Source organism: Carettochelys insculpta, chromosome 1, assembly GCF_033958435.1.
Source record: "Carettochelys insculpta isolate YL-2023 chromosome 1, ASM3395843v1, whole genome shotgun sequence".
NCBI classification, from domain to species: domain Eukaryota; kingdom Metazoa; phylum Chordata; order Testudines; family Carettochelyidae; genus Carettochelys; species Carettochelys insculpta.
Window position 1 is genome coordinate 10,179,187 of NC_134137.1, and position 19,186 is coordinate 10,198,372.

Below are 19,186 nucleotides of genomic sequence, written 5' to 3' on the forward strand. Positions count from 1 at the left end.
CTGCAGAGTTTCATTCGCCAACCCTGATGCATCAATAACTGCATCTGGAACATCGGGAACTGTAATAGCCAGACTTCTTCCACCTTTCTCTGAAACATCCTGAAATGGTCAATTGATGTGGGTTTAGAGGCACGGCAGCTCTGATCCACTCTGGCAGTGCCCACCTTCCTGTTGGCGGTGCACTTGCAATACTGTGTTTTTGCTGATCATTCTTGAACTCCAGAAATACTATCATAAAGGTTTTATTTTTTGTATTTTTTTCCTTTTAGGAAAAAATTGAACTCCTCTGACCTGTCTAGTACCTCATGTCAGCTATCAATGACAGCAGATTTCAATCTGAAGTCTTCCTGCTCACCGGAATACCTGGACAGGAACATATCTATCTCTGGATCTCTATCCCCTTTTGCTTCATGTATGCAATAGCACTAGTAGGAAATTCACTCATTGTGTTTGTTATAAAAACTAATCCAAGCCTCCATGAGCCCATGTACATTTTACTTTCCATGCTGGCCATCACAGACCTTGCCTTATCAATAACCACCATGCTGACAACACTGCGAATATTCTTGTTGAACTCTAGGGAGATCACCCATGATGCCTGTTTTGCCCAGCAGTACTTCATCCTCACACTTGTATGCATCGAGTCCTCGGTGCTCTTGTTGATGGGCTTTGATCGCCTCATTGCGATCCGTGACCCCTTAAGGTATGCTTCCATCTTAACACCACAACGACTAGCCAAGATGTCGTTGGCATGTGTGCTGAGAGGAGTGGTCGCAAAGCTTCCATTGCCTATTCTCCTGAAACAGCATCGATACTGTCAAGAAATTATCCCAACACGTAGCTACTGCACAAACGGAGAGGTTATGAAACTGGCTTGTTCAGATATCTCAGTCAACATTATCTATGGCTTGTTGATTGCACTCTTAACAGAAGGCTTGGATTCATTGCTCATCTTACTCTCTTATGTGATGATCCTTAAAACAGTACTGAATATCGCATCCCGTGCAGAGTGCCTTCGGGCCCTGAACACCTGCGTCTCCCACCTCTGTGCTGTTGTTGCCTTCTACACACCATATCTCAGCCTAACTTTGATGCATAGATTCGGGAGCAGCCCTTCTCGATTGGTTCAGATTCTCCTGGGCTATATCTATGTGATGTTCCCACCGCTCCTGAACCCCATCGTGTACAGTGTGAAAAGCAAACACCTTCGTGCGAGAATAGTTGGGATATTTGTCAAGTGACAGGGAAATGGGAGACCAAAAACACAGGAAAAGGCCTCATTTTCCATCCTGTAGTCTTTTATCTGAGATGACACAATACACTGGTTTTCACTCGGCAGAGAGTGGTTGTGACGTTTGTAATGCCTGGAGCAATGGGTGATGGGTTGAAGAGGGAGGATAGAATACTGAGGGCAGGAGACCAAGGCAGCAACCAGCTTTTAAAAAGCAGCTGTGTCTACCAGTGCCAGAGGACCACGGGGATGTTGGCCCAGAAAAGAGACAGATTGGCAGTTTCTCTGATCTCACAATTGCTCCCACTACAGCCAATAAATTGAAGGGATGTGATGCTGCTTCCCACAATACCCAGCCTGTTACTTTCCTGTCTCTGCTTAAATAAGTGTGGGTGAAGGAAAATCTGCAGAGCTGTTCTTCAATTGTGGGTCTGGCACTTCCTCCTGCTCTGGGTGCAGAGTGATACATGGTTGCATCACCAGCTGTGCACTGAGGCAATTGAAGGACCACCAACACCTACCATTACCCTAAGCCCTCAGACAGGTTCTTCCAACTGACTCATGTCAGAGACATGATTAACCCAAAAACCCAGGAGATGCCACTCAGGAAACCCCTCCCACTTTGCTGGCTCTACTCCTACCAGATACAAAGCCTGCTCCCCGCAGATTAAGCTGTCAGTGAGTGAGGGACTGACCCATGGCAGTGCTGCAAGGGTGTCAGGACCAAGTCCCCTCCTCCTCCTTCCCTCTGTTCCGATACAACTGCTTGGGAAGGGATGGAAATGGTACTCAGCTCCCTGAGAGAGGCACAGCCTGCTCCTAACCCAGCCTGGCACATTCACTGTATGGTGACCACCTTTCCCAATGGTAAAACAATGACAGAGACAAGAGCCCCTTAGCACTCTTCCTTCCCTTGACTCACCTCCCCAGGGTCCCTTCCTCTGTTCCTTGTACTGTCCCAAAATCCCACCCCCTGGCTCCTTGCCATTACTCAAGGCTCCCTCCCTTCCCCAAGAGAGAAGCCACAGCAGGTCCATGATAAGAGGTGCCCGGTGAGCTTGATGCTTTTGGAGGATCCCCATTCCCTCCCTCTGTCCTGGGCAGTAGGCTAGGGGTGGGTCAATAAAAGCCCTAAGCCTGTGTCCCTGCACCCAGGATATAAATTGCAGGGCACATACAGAGTTCGGATTTCCAATGGCAGCATGAGCTCCTCTTGTAGGCATTGCCACAGTCCATCTCCAGCCTGTACATGGTGCTTAACATTAGGGGAATTGGAGGAGCTGGGGGAAAGGCCTCTGGTGAAGAGATGGAACAGAGGCAGAGCCTTCAAGCAGAACATGGAGCACAGTCTTCTGCAATTCTAAACCACAGTTGACTCAAGCAAGGAAGTTGCTGGGAGGCTCTTTAGTAAAGGAGTAGAATGGGGCTGTTTGGAGAACCTCTACTTTGGAAAAGACTGAAGTGATACAATGTCACACAGGGGCTCTTGTTTTAAGTATCCCAGCCTGACAGAAATTCATTGAAAAAATCAGAGAGGAAAGGTCTTGCTGCCTGCAGTGTTCTCTGAGTTTCTAAGGTATCACTGAAGAAACCAGAGTGTCACAGGAATCACCAGAATGTCAAGGTGACTGTTGTGACAATCTACCACCACATTTTTATGGAAATATAGTCCTGAATATGTGAATATCATCATCATCAAGAAAGATGGGCTCAGCACCCAGTGGTTTCTGATGCCTGCCTAACTATTTTCTTCCATCTGCTTAAATTCTGTAGACTTGCTCCTTACCAATCTACTGTATCTGTGGGTTTTCTCTCCCCTTCAAACAGTCCATTTTTCTGAATGCCAGCATCTTGTCTTTTCATTCACAGTTTATTCTGCTGATAAGACTGAATAGTTGTAACTTCCTTTACATAGGCTTCTGCATTAGGTTCTCTTTCAGCTTCTCTTGCTATCTTCCAACGTATGTCACTTGTGACTTTCTATATCCAATCTATTCTTGGATCTCTCTATAACAACTCCTCTAGATTGCCAATATCCTTGCAAGAAGATCTTGCTCAGGGACTCCCAGATCCACAGTACATCTAGATGGGCCTGGAAGATGGCAGCTGTGCCTGACTGCTCATTGCCATACCTCTCATGCAGGTAGCCACCCCACATCTCAGGAAGAATGTTTCTCCCTTCCCCTTCCTGTGCTCTGCAGGGCACAGCAAGCCTCCACAACTTGGAGGATGTTGTACTCCCACATCCATGCAGGTAAGCAGGCCTCTGAGACAGGCCTTGAGCGAGCCAAAGGTGCACTTGGACTGCATCGAGGCGTTGTTCAGGTGAGAACTGAAACTTCCTGGCTAGGATCCCGATGGCGGGTATACAGCTTCATAATTACCATTGGATGAATAATCATCTTTCATCAGATACTTCACACGGCCCCCCTGACATACTGTCTGTGGCTACTAGATACATTGGACACATAAAATGGCTTCCATATACAATATAAAAGTCCATTTACATGACTAGTGCAACAGGACTTCTCGTTTCTTCTTCAGCTGTTGATTCACTTCATTCTGCTTTTTCAGCGGCCTGCTATTAAATGAAGAAAAGCCAGGTGGATTTATTCCAAGTACAGCCATAACAGCGACATCTCAATAGTTAAACCAATAGAGTACTACAATGAACAGCTCAACCACATTTCTTTCACAGGGTCTCTCGTGGGTGCCATATATTTTACATACACATGACAGAAGCAGGCAGAAAACAGGAGAGAGCGAGAGAGTGAGAGATCGAGATAGAGAGCAATAAATTACTCTCATGGGTAACATGAAGATCCAGTTACATGACTACTCATACATTTGACTTTGAAATCATTTGTCTGCATTCCCTCATTGTGCCTGAATAACAGATTTTGGGCTTATTATGTATCAGAGAGGCAAACCTCAGGGAATGTGTATTTTACATGTTGAGCCCAAATCCTGTTGCTGGTTTGGATATTGACTATACTGCTTTGATATGTTTAGTTATTAAATATTTCAGAGATACTCAGATATCATTTCCATTAAGTTTGTGCCATTAACTCTTTATTTAATGAGCAATTGTATGGTACTGTCCCCTGGTAACTGAGCAGATATTCTTTCTAATCCTTACTTTTAAGATAATGAATGGAGTCCCACTGCAATACCTGTGGAAAACTTTCCAAAAAATAATAAAATAACAAAACATCTGAACTGTGTTTCAGGAGAGAGTAGAATTGAGGTGTAGGAATTTGGTTGTATGTCGTTTACTCTCATGACCAGTTATATGAGCATGAAGTCATTTACAGGCTCACATTGGCATTAGTGCAAAACTAGTGCTTGCGATATTCAGCCATTTGTAATGCAAATCTTTCACCCATCCAGGTGAAGGAGCTGTCTCTCTTAACTGGTAACTTACCAGATATGCACAAATCCTTGCTAGAAGAGGCAGGGCCCCTGAGGGTGAAGAGAAGCCTGTGGCATGAGCCATATCTCCAGATTCAGACAAAACTGGTCTGGCCTGGCCAAGTACTTCCTCTCCCGGAAGAAATATTGAGAGCCGATACATATTACTGAAAACATTTGGTAACCTGAAGTTAGCAGAGCCAGAATCTGTAGGAATTTACATATAGAAATTGTAAATGATGACACTAATGTCACTGTCACTGAGTTAAGAACCTGTCTCAAAAACTTATCCCAAATTCTACAAAGAGGCAGTGGTGTAATATTTAATTCCAGTGTTGGAGAAAAAAAATAATATTAGGCAATGAAACAAATTAATAAATAACTTGGGAGCAAGACAGATAAACAGAAAGACTTATTTTACCAGACATTTTTCATGTGCTTGCGGGCATGCAAGGATAAAATGGGCTACCCTTGGATGTGGCTATCCAGAAATAACATTTGTGTGAAGGATCCAACTGTAAATTCACATAATGTTAAAGTACGCAGCAGAACTAGCAAATACAAGGTAGCAACAAGGCCAGATATGATGGGTTGGACACTGGAATGCCACCTGACATGCTGAAGATAGTGAGCTCACATTTTCTGTCAACCTGGTAATGCTTAACTCTGTCTTGCTGAGTCATATGCTTGACCATCCTCCAGCATACCCAGAGATAGGGGCACACCCACTGCAGAACAAAACAGCCATTGAGATCTTCTCTGGCATGGCTCATCTTAATGGAGTTGCCATAGCACTGTGATGTCCATCCCTCTTTGTAGGCAAACCCAAAGTATGCTAGTTAGTTTCCTGGGTACTCCAGTTGGCAGGGAGGTAGGAACCAGTCTGCAGCTTGGTTCCTGTCTCCATGCTCCTCACAGAGCCCAGGAACCTGACCAGCTCATGGCTTCTCAGTTTCCTGGGTCCCACAAGCAGCAGGAAAGGGAGAACCAAGCACTGCCTCCAGGCTCTGGGCTGGGACCTCAGCTTCTTCACAACTGAGGAGTCTCAGGGGAACCCCGACCTTTGGCTACAGAGTTACAGCTGGCTCTACCAGTTGAGCGCTGCCCAGCCAGTTTCCAGCCACAGTAGTGCAGGGTACCCCCACCCCTGCCTGCAGAATGCCCCTCCACCCCTGTGCTATGTAAATGTGAGATATGCTCATTTTGAATGCAGGTATCACAAAAGATTACCGTAGTTCACTTTTGGATATTCAGAATCTTCTGGATGCAGCCTTACAACTCACAATATAATACAATGATTTTGTAACATACTAAGTTGTAAGTTATAACAATACAACTTTATGTAATCAGTATTTGATTGGCAGACACTACTTTTGGCTGCATTTGCACTATGAGATAAATTCGATTTCTAATTAATTAGATTCCTTAACCTCAATATTACGAATTTGAATTGTGTCTACAGACATTCTTGTAAGTTTGTTATTAGTAGTCCTGTGTCTGATTTATCAAATCAATTGTAAGTTTGTTTGTCACTTATCCTCTGAATTGAAACAGATTTGCATCACTCTGCACTACTTGTATGTAGAGTTTTGGATATCAGTAAAAGCTAAACTAAAGATTATCCCTGGTGTATACTGGCTCCTCTTGAATCTCAAAGCCAAACACAGGACAGACCAAGATAAAAAAAAATGATTGTCTCTGACGTGAAGAACTTTACCTGAAGAACAAGGTGAGAAATTATTATTTGTGACAATTAACTCTTAGGCTGTGTCTACACTTGCCTTCCTCTTTTGAAAGGGGCATGCAAATAAGAGGTAGTTTTGTTAATCAAAGAAGAGAGGAAAACAATAACAGAATAAAATGGAAATTAGAGGTGTTTAATGACTTCTTTTTTTCAATTGTCACCAAAAGGTTGGTTGCAAAAGGACACCTAGCATAGAAAGTACCAGTGAAAGTGGGGTAGGTGTGAAAGCTAAAACTGGGAATGAACAAGTAAAAACTAATTTGGAAAGTAAGATGCATTCAAGTGATCAAGGTGTAATGGGAAACTTCCTAAGTAACTCATGGAGTTGACTGAGGAGCTATGTGAGCCTTTAGCTATTATGTATGAAAAGTCACAGAAGTCAAGACAGACTCCAGAAAACAGGAAGAGAGCAAGTATAGCGCCTATCTGTAAAAAGGGAAACAAGAACAACCCAGAATCAGAGAGGTAGCTCTCTTCGTCTACATTTTCGAGAAAACAACAAGAAGTCCCGTGGCACCTTATAGACTAATGAAGGTGGTCTTTGCCCATGAAAGCTTATGCTCCAAAACATGTTAGTCTATAAGGTGCCACAGGACTTCTTGAAGGACAACCCAGGAGATTACAGGTCAATCAGCTTAACTTCTGTAACAGGAAAGGTAACAGAGCAAATATCTCATTCATTGGCAAAATGCTGGAAGATAGAAATGTGTAATAATATATGAAGGGTTCTAGAGCACTGCTAAGAGAACCAAACTGTGGCAACTTGCTTAAAACCAAACTACCTAACAGCCCTAGGAAGGGGTTCCTCTTCTATGAGACAAAAGAAACTAGTCACAGGGAGCACTTCTGGTGTTCCTGTGGTCAGCCCAACATCACACACGTAAATCTCTCTGAACCAATCTCATCAAAGACACACAGGTTTTCCAGTCCACAAAGCGAACAGGTGCATTCCCTGGTCCATATGTACTTAGATTTCACCCAAAAGAATACACTGTGCCAGTCTAAAATATAAAGGTTAATTAATAAAAGACGAAAGAAAGAATGTGGTGAGAGTAAAACTTGTTGAACTGGTCCAAATACATACATCAGTCATAAATTCCGTGATAAGGGTCTTACAAGATGGAATTGGCTGCAATCTTATTAGTCTCTGAAAATATAGCAATTATAAGGAGAGGCCAGCAGATCATTCAGGCTTAGTTCATAGCAGAGGTGATCCTGAAAATTACAGCCTGGAGATTGCAGGCACAATGGAGATTAAAGACTGGAGACCAAAATGGTGATTCTCAGGGTAGTCTTTATACTCTTGCACATGTTGAATGACATTTCTGCCTGCGGTCAAGTTCACAAGGAAGAAACATATGACCAGATTATCCGATGATGTTCTTTCTTGGTATATTCTGCTTTTGGCAGACTTCTAGATGACTCTTGTCTGCTAAACTTCTGAGATGTGGATTGGAGTTTGATGAGGCCCTTTCTCTGTTAAGTCAATCTTCTCTTGGCAATGAGGAAATCACATCTTTCTCGTCAATCTCGAGAACTTTGCATTTCTAATGCAAGTCCAGACCCACTCTGATAACTTTGCATACAAAACTAATATAGATAATATAGATATATAAGCAGCATAAACGGATTTATTGAACCACCACATTTCATTAGATAAGTCACTTGCCCACTAGGCATAAGATTTGGGGAAAAAGATGGTTACAATAATGACTCTCATGTTCATTTTAAAATCCAGTAACACCATGTAAGGTGAGAAGAAACAGTACAGATTTATCAACAACAACCTGCGCTGAACAAACCTGAGAGCCTGCAGCAGGCTCCCTGATGGCGAAATGCTTCCCAAGGGAATGTGCCAGCATGCTTCATTAAGTCAGTTGCCTTCCTGTATAAACACACAGTTCCTCCTGTTTGTAACACCTCTCCCATAACTCCTTGTCCTTTAGGGTGAAGACCTCAGGTGCCAGTGGCTCCCTAGGGAATGTTGCAGCATGATTTATTAAGGCAGTTGCCTCCCTATATAAACACACACTGCCTGCTGCCTGTGCAACCTCCCCCATAAATCCTTATCCTTTAGGGTGAAGACAAGTGGCTCCCCTTCTAGCAGCATTTGGGTATGTTTGCAGGTTGCTCTGTCTTTTTGAAGTGAAGTGCAGGGAAAGGCAGCCAGCTGTTTCCATGTGCAGATGTTCTGTGCAGGGCAGGAGGGCAGGGAATGATGATTGCTTGAGAACCTTGCCCCTACATCTGCCCATGCTGCTCAGTGTTTTATTTAAGAGCACAGAAATGTGACTTTCCAGGTGAGATTTGAGTTTTTAGATTTTGTGTTGTCCTGGTGAGCATTTCTTCAGGGCCCCCATTTCTACAGCTGCTGTGTTCTCTGGACCTGACCCTGACAGGGAATGAGCAATAGGAGACCCCACAGAATAACAGTGATTTGTTCCCAAACTGCCAAAGGTGCATTTCCTTTAGAAATCTAACCACATAATGCATTTTCAGAGACTTCATGTTCTCTCTCAGTTTGGAAGACAGGAATTTGGAGCTTCATTGCTATGGTATAACAGCTCTGATATGGCACAGTTCTCTTTCTTGGCTGAAGGAGCACTCCAGCATTCCTACTTTGTAGGTACCCCTAGGATTTAGCAGGCTACCAGCATTTCTGTACTCTCTCCAGACTGTGACTGCCACATGTCAGGAGTCACACCCTGCCTGCTTTTGGTTATTAAGTATTTCAGAAGTATTCAAATACTGTTTAAAATGAGTTTGTGCAATTAACTCTTTGTTCATGGAGCTATTGTATGATACTGTCTCCTGGTGACTGGCCAGAAGCTCTCTCTAACCCTTATATTTAGGATAATGAACACAGCCCTCCTGCAATAATTGAGGAAAGCTTTCTATAAAATCGTAAAAGAACAAAATCTCTGACCTGTGTTTCAGCAGAGAGTAGGCTTGAGTGTAGAAACATAGTTGCCTACAGTTTGTGTTATGACATTCTCTCCAAGCACGAAGATATTTACGTGTGCACATGGATATGAGTATAAATTTAATGTTTGCATTATTCAGCCCCTTGTGGTGCTAACTCTTCCCCTGCCCAGGTTAAGTAACTGTCTGTGTTAGATTTGTAACTTGCCAGATAAATAAAAATCTTCATACTGCTAGAGGAGACAGGGTCCCTGTGGGCAAAGAGAAGCCTGTAGGATGAAGAAATCTTGAGGGTCAATGAGTATTAATGAGAGCATTTGGTAATTTAAAGTTAACAGAGCCTGGATCTTATGGATTTACAAATGGAAATTGTGAATAATGCCACTAATTATTAGATTAAATTATATTAAATGATGTACCTGTCCCAAATAACATATCCCATGTACTGTAAAGATGCAGTCGCATAATTTGTATTTTCAGTAGTGCAGAAATGAAAAAAAATAGAAAAGGAATGTAAAATTAGGCAATAATACATATTTATAAACATCTTGAGTGCTGGACAGATAAATAAAAAGACTTTCCATGTTGTCAAAAGCACGTAATGATACAATAGGCTACTCTTGGAAGCAGAGATCCAGAGAGTGTGTTGCTGCCAAAGATCCAAATGTGAATTTACTCGGTGCTCAAACTGGCAGTAAAACAAGCAAACTCAAGGTAGGAATGAGGCCAGGTGTGATGGCTTGGACCTTGGTAACCACCTGACATGCTGAAGATACAGAGCCCACCTTTTCTGTCAACCAGGGCATGCTTAATTCTGTTTCGCTGTGTCTGATTCTGAAACCCCTTCCAGCATACTTAGGGGTAGGACAAACCCCACCACAGAGCAGGACAAGCATTGAGATCTGCTCTGGAAAGGCTGAGCTTAATGGACTTGCTGCAACACTGAGATGTCCATCCCTCTTGGGGTACAAACAAAAAGTCATAAGAAGTTCTCCTCCACCCTCAATGTGGAGGAAGATATGAACAACCTTCTACACAATCAGTTAAATATTATAGAACTGGGTCATATTATGAAAAAGGAATATACCTTTATATTTTAAGGGGGGAAAGGGGTGAAAAACACTAAATCACCCCCCTGGCACTGAATGTTCCTCTTACCAGATTTACATGGAATTCATATAAACTTAGGAATACTTTCTTTGATTCCCCTCTCCTAGTGGAACAGGTCAGCTGTGCAGGATGGGATGGAGAGTAGTGTAAGGTGACCTGATGTCTCTGTAGCATCACAGCATCCTGAGTTAACTGGAGATCAGAACATCCACAGAAAGCCAGGCATTTTCACAGACCATTGTCCTGCCTGGAGCGGGAGGGAGGGTATCTTCCCCCATCTAGCTTTATCATGGTTCTACCTGAAGTGTTCACAGTGGACATCAGCCAAAGTAGCATATCTGGAACACTGGCAAAAACAATAGAAAAAAATTAAACTAGCAACAGGACTCTCCCTCGCACCTGCCAGCACTGAATGTCTTCTTAATCTGACTTTTACAGAACTTCTATAAGTTATGACTCCTTTGTGTGACTCCCCCGCCACATACAGGGACAGGTCAACAGTCCACAATGCCATTAAGAACAGGTGACCAGGAGTCTCTGTAAAATCAGATCATCCATGAGTCACCTGGTGAATGGAGCATTCACCAAAAGCCCAGTTTAGACTTTTCAGAGTCCTTTGTCCTGCCATCAGCCCAGTCTGCATGGTACTAATATCTGAAAAGCTGATGGCAGGTTGAAGCCAAAACAGCACACCTGGAACACTGACATAGAAATAGGATAGTTACACTCAGGAGACTATAACCTTTTCAAAGATGCCTTCCAGAACTCCTCTTGCATAAAGTACATCTCACTTAGGCTATAATCATATCACAAGCATATTTTCATAATGAATATGGAATGTCATATCATAGTAAGAGCTGAGAAAGATTCAAAGAGGCAAAGGATGTTTACATGGGTAACCAGAAAATCCAGAAAGTGGAACGATGCTTGTTTTAAAATACATTAGAAAGGTTCTAAAATTTCCTGATTAACACAACAAAAATGTCCAATTACCAGGTGGAGGTAGCCTGTTGCAGAGCTTCATCCACCTGCCCTGACACATCTGTAATTACATCTGGAACACAGAGAACTCTGATAGCCAGCCTTCTTTTACCTTTCTCTATATCTTCTAGAATTGGCCAATTGATATTGGTTTAGAGGCAATGCAATTCTGATCCAGTCTGGCAGAGCCAACCTTCCTGCTGGTGGTGCAATTGCAGTACTATGTTTTTGCTGATCATTCTTGACTACCTTAAATATTGAATATCATAAAGTCTCCTGGGTTTTTTGTTTGTTTTTTTCTTCTTTTTTATAGGAAGCAACTTCTCTGACCTGTCTAGTACCTTATGTCAGCTATCAATGGCAGCAGGTCTGAAGTGTTCCTTCTCACCGGGATACCTGGACAGGAGCATATCTATCTCTGGATCTCTATCCCCTTGTGCTTAATGTATGCAATATCAATAGTGGGAAATTCATTCATTGTGTTTGTTATAAAAACTAATCCAAGCCTCCATGAGCCCATGTACATTTTACTTTCCATGTTGGCCATTGCAGACCTTGGCTTATCAATAACCACTATGCTGACAACGCTGCGAATATTCTTGTTGAACTCTAGGGAGATCACCCACGATGCCTGTTTTGCGCAACTCTACTTCATCCTCACACTTATATGCATCGAGTCCTCTGTGCTCTTGTTGATGGGCTTTGATCGCCTCATTGCAATTTGTGATCCCTTAAGATATGCATCCATCTTAACACCACAGAGAATAGCCATGATGTGGTTTGTGTGTGTGTTGAGAGGGGTGGTCATAAAGCTTCCATTACCCATTTTCCTAAAACAGTACCGATACTGTCGAGAAAATGTCCTAAGCCGTAGCTACTGCACAAACGGAGAGGTTATGAAACTGGCTTGCTCAGATATCACAGTCAACAGCATCTATGGCTTGTTGATTGCACTCTTAACAGAAGGCTTGGATTCATTGCTCATCTTCCTCTCTTATGTGATGATCCTGAAAACAGTACTGAGCATCACATCCCGTGCAGAGTGTCTCAGAGCTTTGAACACCTGCGTCTCCCACTTCTGTGTTGTTCTTGCCTTCTACACACCGTATCTCAGCCTAACTTTGATGAATAGATTTGGGAGAAGCCCTTCTCCTTTGGTTCAGATTCTCCTGAGCTACATCTGCGTGATGCTTCCACCTCTCCTGAACCCCATCGTGTACAGTGTGAAAAGCAAACACCTTCGTGCGAGGATAGTGGCAATATGTGTCAAGTGGCAGGAAAGTGGAAGACCAAAATCACAGGCAAAGCTTACTGTTCCGTCCTCTATCCTGTCATCTGAGATGAGATGAGCCACTGACTTTCACCCTACCGAGAGTGGTTGCTATGTGTTTAAAGCCTGGAGCAATGGATGATGTGGTGGAGAGGGAGGACAGAGCAATGAGGGCATGGGACCAAGGTAGCAACCAACCTTTTAAAAGCAGCTGTGTTTATCAGTGCTGGAGGACGACTGAGATGTTGGCCAAGAAAAGAGACATATTGGCAGTTTCTCTGATCTCACAATTGCTCCCAGTACAGTCAATAAATTGAAGGGATGTGGAAGCTGCTTCCCATGACACACAGCTTGTCACTCTCCTATTTCTGGTTAGACAAGTGTGGGTAAAGGGAAAGCTGCACAGATGCACTTCAATGGAGGGTCTGGCAGTTCCCCCTGCTCTGGGTGCAGAGTGTTCCATAGTTGCTTCACCACCTGTGGACTGAGGCTATTTCAGGAGCAGAGACACCCACCATTACCTAAGCCCTCCGCCATGAGTAACCCAGGAGCCCCAGGAGAAGCCATTCAGGAGGACCCTGCCACTTTGCTTACTCTGCAACTCCGACATACTGAGCCCACTGCCCAGAAATTAAGCTGTCAGCAAATTAGAGGCTGACCCATGGCAGTGCTGCAAGGAAGTCAGGCCCAGGTCCCCTCCTCCTCCTTCCCTCTGTTCTGATACAGCTGCTTGGGAAGGGGTGGAAATGGTAATCATCTCCCTGAAAGAGAGAGACGGCCTGCTCCTACCCTAGCCCAGGACAATCACTGTATGGTGACCACCTTTCCAAATGGTAAAACATGTACAGAGACAAGAACCCCTTGGCACTCTTCCTCCCCTTGACTTCCCTCCCCAGGGTCCCATCCTCTATTCTTTGTATAGTTCCAAAATCCCACCCCCTGGCTCCTTGCCATTGCTCAAGGCTCCCTCCACTCCACAAGAGAGAAGCCAGAGCTGGACCATGGTAAGAGGTGCCCCGGGAGCTTGATGCTTTTTGAGGATCCCCATTCCCTCCCTCTGTCCTGGGCAGTGGGCTGGGGGTTGGCCAAGAAGGGTCCCAAGCCTGTTTCCCAGAAACTGGGATATAAATTGCAGGGCAAATGTAGAGTTCATGTTTCCCATGGCAGCATGGGTTCCTACCGTAGGCATTGTCAAAGTCCGTCTCCAGCCTGGACATGATGCCCAGCCTTGGTGGAATTGGAGAATCTACATCTAGTCTGTCATTAGTCCTACAAAGACATATAATCATGCCATCTGCTACAAGAATCCATCCTGAATGTGGTATTTTTCTGGAGGAGTGCAGAAATAGGACCAAGTCATCTCATGCCGCTGAAATTTTATGTAAGGAATGGGCAGCAAACCATGAGTGTCTTTGTTTGTGATCAGAATCAGTGTCAATAATTATCAACTCTGTGGGAACAGCTGTTTATATACCCCTTTTACTGATAAAGGGGGTGAACCTTATGAGCTTTCTCTGTGGAAAAGTTTTTGTACAGATTAATTAAGATTGATTTGGAACTCTAGGGTTGCACTCCTTTGTGGTATGTCAACTTGCTGACCTAAGCCCTCCCACAGCTGAGCTGTTACCAGTAACTCTGTTATTCTACTGGGGGGCACTTACCTCGATTCTTTGTCTTAGCTGGGTAGGTCAGAGATTCTGGCTCAGCAGGACAGGGAGAGGGGAACACCAGAGAGCAGGTAGACGGTCTCAGTGAAATGAGCAGACCATTGGATGAGAGTCTCAAGGGGATATCTGTGAAGCAACACATCACAGTTCCTCCCCACAAAGGTCTGACAGAATGGGCTGTGATCTGGGAAGATGTTTACAATGTCTGGAGTAAGCCCAGCACCTCACTGCTGTGAATTCTTCTGAGGCAGATGGGGGGTTGGGGGGGAATAGGCCACAGTATCAGTAAAAAATCAGCTTCAGCAGATAGCCTGGGGCTTGAGGTCTAGGACATTAGAACTAGATAAATTTAGGTAAATTTAGGCAAGTCATTAGTTTTGGGGAATTGGATGTAAAGGACTTGGGGAGGGGCAATTTTCTGCATAATGGCATTTGCCAACCACAGAACATGACTGACACCAGCTTCTGAACAGCTCTGGATGGAACATCTGACCACAAACTGTCATATGTAGTATTGTGATGAATTCAAAAGTGCACCAACTTTCAGAAGGCGGGCACCTGAACATAGGATAGAGGAGGAAATACAAAGGAAGAGGGGAGAAACCCCAACTGAATATGCATTAAATACACTTTAGTCATCAAAATAAAGAACAAAAGTGCCATCCCAGGGCAGTAGGAAACAGACTTGGGGGCTTTATCTGGATAGCACAGTCTGTCAAGAAAAAGGTCATTTTGTTGACATAATCTAAGGACCATCCAGTTTGTGAAGCGCTTACTGTCAACAATAATTTCACAGAAGGCAGCACTTCCATTAACAGCCAGACCCCACTTGCCACGAGGAAGAACACTGCTGTTGACAGAAATCTGTTATCGAAATGCGTGTCTAGATGTTCCGGGGGGCCTTCTGTTGACAGAAAAGGCCTCCAGGACACACTGACATCCCCTGGCAGACGCTCTGCCCAGAGTAACTTGTGTTCTATGGTTCCTGCCTCCAGTCATAAAGCTTCAGGGAGTCCAGGGAACCCCACTGGAGGAAGTTGAGAGCGCGAGACAATCAGACCTACACACAGATGTGTCCCATGTCCTCACAGCTGCACTGTCTATCCAAGCAATGATGCAAGAGGACTCAGGAATCCACTGGGCCCTCTAGAGAGCAACCTGTGGGGTCCCAGAACCCACTCCACAGGTCAAAATGCCATGCTGTCTCCTGGATTGTGACAGAAATCCAGGCTCTTTTGGACTTGTGGGTGGAGAAAGAAAGCCAGCAGGACCCCAAGGCCCTCCACAGAAATGCAGACATTTATAACAATATGGCCTATGCCCTGGTGCAATGGAGCCTCCCTTGCTACACCCTGGAGCACGGCAGTGCAAAGATTAATAAATTCATCTGGTCTACTTGTGTGCCTGGGTCACTGCCCATCTCTCCAAGGCAGGAGCAGCAACATGCCACAACTACTGAGAGCTGAAAAGTATCGTGAGGTGGAAAACTTCAGTAGAGTCAGGCATCAGACACTTCACATGACCCCCCTGACATACTGTTAGTGGCCACCAGATACTTTGGACACATAAAATGGCTTCCATATCCAATATAAAAATCTAGTTACGTCACTAGTGCAACAGGACTTCTCATTGTTTCTTCAGTGTTGATTCAATTCATACTTCTTGGTCAGCAGCCTGCTGTTACATGAAGAAAAGCCAGACGGCTTTCCCTAAATACAGACATAACAGAGACACATCAATAGTTAAAGAAATAGAGTTCTACTGCACACAGGTTAACCTCATTTCTTTCACAGGGTAGAGAGAGAGAGAGAGCAGTAGACTATTCTCATGGGTAAGATGAGGATCCAGTTACAAGAATACTCAAACTTTTGGCTTTGAAATCCTTTTCCTACTTTCGCTCATCATGCCTGAATAGCAGATGTTGGGCTTATTATGCCTTAGGGAGGCACGCCTCAGTGAATGGGTATTTTATATATGGAGCCCAGTGCCTGTTACTGGTTCAGATATTGGCTTTACTGCTTCGATGTGTTTAATTATTAAATATTTCAGAGGTACTCAGATATCATTTCCAACAACTTTGTGCCATTAACTCTTTCTCTCATGAACAATTGTATGAGACTGTCCCCTTGTAACTGAACAGATGCTCTTTCTTGTCTTTACATTTAGGATAATGTATGGAGTCCCACTGCAACACCTGTGGAAAACTTTCCAAAAAGTATAAAATAACAAAATACCTGAACTGTATTTCAGCAGAAAGTAAAGTTGAGGTATAGGAATTTGGTTTTATGTAGTTAATGCTCATCACCAGTTATAGGAGCAGGAAGTCATTTACATGCTCACATTGGTGTTAGTTCAAAAGTAGTGTTTACAATATTAAGCCATTTGTGATGCAAAGCTTTCACCCACACAGGTGCAGTAACTGTCTGTCTTAAATGATAACTTACCAGATACATACAAATCTTTATATTACTAGAGGAGGCAGGGCCCCTGAGGGTGAAGAGAAGCATGTGGGATGAGCCATTCTTCTGGATTCAGACAAAACCGCTCTGGCCTGGCCAAGTACTTCACTTTCCTGGAAGAAATGTTGAGAGCCAATACATATTACTGAAAACATTTGGTAACCTGAAGTTAGCAGAGCCAGAATCTGTTGGAATTTACACATAGACTCTGTTAATAATGATATTCACGTCTCAAAAAAGTTATCCCAAGTTCTGCAAGTCAGGCAAAAGAAACTAGTCACAAAGAGCACCTCTGCTGCTCCTCTAGCCAGTCAGAAGTCACACAAGTAAATCTCTCAGAACCAATCTCACCAAAGCCACACAGGTTTTCCAGTCCACAAACTGACCAGGTATGTTCCCCGGTCAATACACACTTAGATCTCACCCAAAAGAGCACAATGTGCCAATCTAAAATATAAAGGTTAATTAATAAAGAAAGAATACGGTGAGAGTAGTACTTGTTGCAGTTCTCCAATTACATACATCAGTCATAAATTCCATGATGCGGGTATGTAGCAGATGGAATTGGCTGCAATCTTAATAGCGTCTGAAAATACTGTACAGCAATTCTTAGGAATGGCCAGCACTCTGTTCAGGCTTAGCTCATAGCAGAGATGATTGTGCAATCTGCAACCTGGAGACTGCAGACAAAATTGAGATCAAAGGCCAGAGATCAAAAAGGTGATTCTCAGGGTTGTCTTTTTACTCTTGCTCAAGTGGAGGGAAATTTTTGCCTGGGATCATGGTCACAATGGAGAAACACATGACCAGGTTACCTGGCAGTGTTCTTTCTTGGGATATTCTGCTATTGCCAGACTTCTAGATGACACAGCTCTGCTAAAGTCCTGAGATGTGGACTGTAGTCTCAGGAGGCCCTTTCTCTGTCTAGTCAATCCTCTCCAGGCAAGGAGGAAATCACTCCACCTCTTGTGAATTCCTAGAACTTTACATTTCTAATGCAAGTCCAGATCTACACTCATAACTTCACATACAAAACTAATACAGATATACAAGCAGCATAAACACAGTCAGTGAATCACCAGCTTTCACCAGATACGTCATTGTCTCACTTGGCATAAGATTTGGGAAAAACAGTGGTTACAATAATAGTTCTCATGTTCATTTTAAAATCCAGGAACATCATGTACGGTGAGAAGAAACACTATGGATTTGTCAAATAAAAGCTGCGTCCAACTAACCTGAGAGCCTGCAGCAGGCTCCCTGATGGACAAGTGGGTCCCAAGGGAATGTGCCAGCATGCTTGATGAAGGCGGTTGCCTCCCTATATAAGCACACACTGCCTGCTGCTTGTGCCACCTCTCCCCTAACTCCTTCCCTTTAAGCTGAAGACCTCCGGTCCAGCGGTTCCCCTGCTACCAGCAATTGGGTATGTTGGCAGGTTTCTCTGAGCTTTAAGTTTTTCAACCGTGATGTCGTTGTAAGGATTTCTGCAGGGCCTCCTGTGTGCTCTGGACCAGGCCTTGCCAGGGAATGAGCAATAGGAGACCCCAGAGAATATAAGTGATTGGTTCCCAAAGTGCCTGAGGTGTATTTCCTTTAGAAATGTAACCAGATAATGCATTTTCAGATATTTCATATTCTGTCTCATTTTGAAGGCAGGAATTCAGAGCTGCATTCCATGTTATAACAGCTCTGATAGAACATATTTCTCTCTCCTGACTGAAGGAGCACTCTAGCATTTCTACCTTGGAGGTACCCCTAAGATTTAGAAGGCTACCAGCATCTCCGTCCTCTCTCTAGTCTGTGACTGCCACATGTTGGGCCTCATACCCTGCCTGCTTTTGGTTATTAAGTATTTCAGAAATACTCAAATACTCTTTACACTGAGTTTGTGCCATTAACTCTTTGTTCAAAGAACAATTTTATGATACCGTGACCTGCTTATCCCTCGAACTCTTACATGTAAGATAATGAATGCAGCCCTCCTGCAATACTTGAGGGAAAACTTCCCATCAAATTGTAAAAGAAGAAAGCCTCTGACCTGTGTTGCAGCAGAAAGTAAAGTTGAGGTGTGCAAACGTGGTTGCTTATAGTTTATCAATTTCTATACAAGCATGAAGACACTTACGCGCGCCCACGGATATGAGTGCAGATTTAATGTTTGCTTTCTTCAGCCACTTGTGATGCTAACCTTTCACCCACCTCGGTTAAGTAACTGTCTGCGTTAGATTTGTAACTTGCCAGACATGTACAAATCTTTATATTGCTAGTGGAGACGGGGGCCCTGGGGTTGAAGAAAAGCCTGTAGCATGAGCCATATCTCAGGATTCAGACAAAACCAGCCCAGCATGGCAGAGTACTCCTCTCTCCTAGAGGAAATCTTGAGGGTCA

The 19,186-nt window shown here is 43.8% G+C and overlaps 2 protein-coding genes across 2 annotated transcripts; both read left to right on the plus strand.

Annotated features, from left to right (window-relative positions):
* The first annotated feature begins 305 nt into the window (after window positions 1–305).
* LOC142011687 (olfactory receptor 51G2-like) lies at window positions 306–1,241 on the plus strand. The gene has a single exon (XM_074991833.1). The coding sequence runs from the start codon at window positions 306–308 to the stop codon at window positions 1,239–1,241; it is 936 nt and encodes a 311-aa protein (XP_074847934.1).
* A 10,502-nt stretch (window positions 1,242–11,743) lies between these two features.
* On the plus strand, window positions 11,744–12,748 carry LOC142012452 (olfactory receptor 51G2-like). The gene has a single exon (XM_074993092.1). It carries the CDS (start codon window positions 11,744–11,746, stop codon window positions 12,746–12,748), a length of 1,005 nt encoding a protein of 334 aa, XP_074849193.1.
* The last annotated feature ends 6,438 nt before the right edge of the window (window positions 12,749–19,186 follow it).

Excerpts from the sequence above, each read along its gene's own strand:
- LOC142011687 (XM_074991833.1), top strand. The coding sequence starts at position 306 with ATGTCAGCTATCAATGACAGCAGATTTCAATCTGAAGTCTTCCTGCTC.
- LOC142012452 (XM_074993092.1), top strand. The coding sequence starts at position 11,744 with ATGTCAGCTATCAATGGCAGCAGGTCTGAAGTGTTCCTTCTCACCGGG.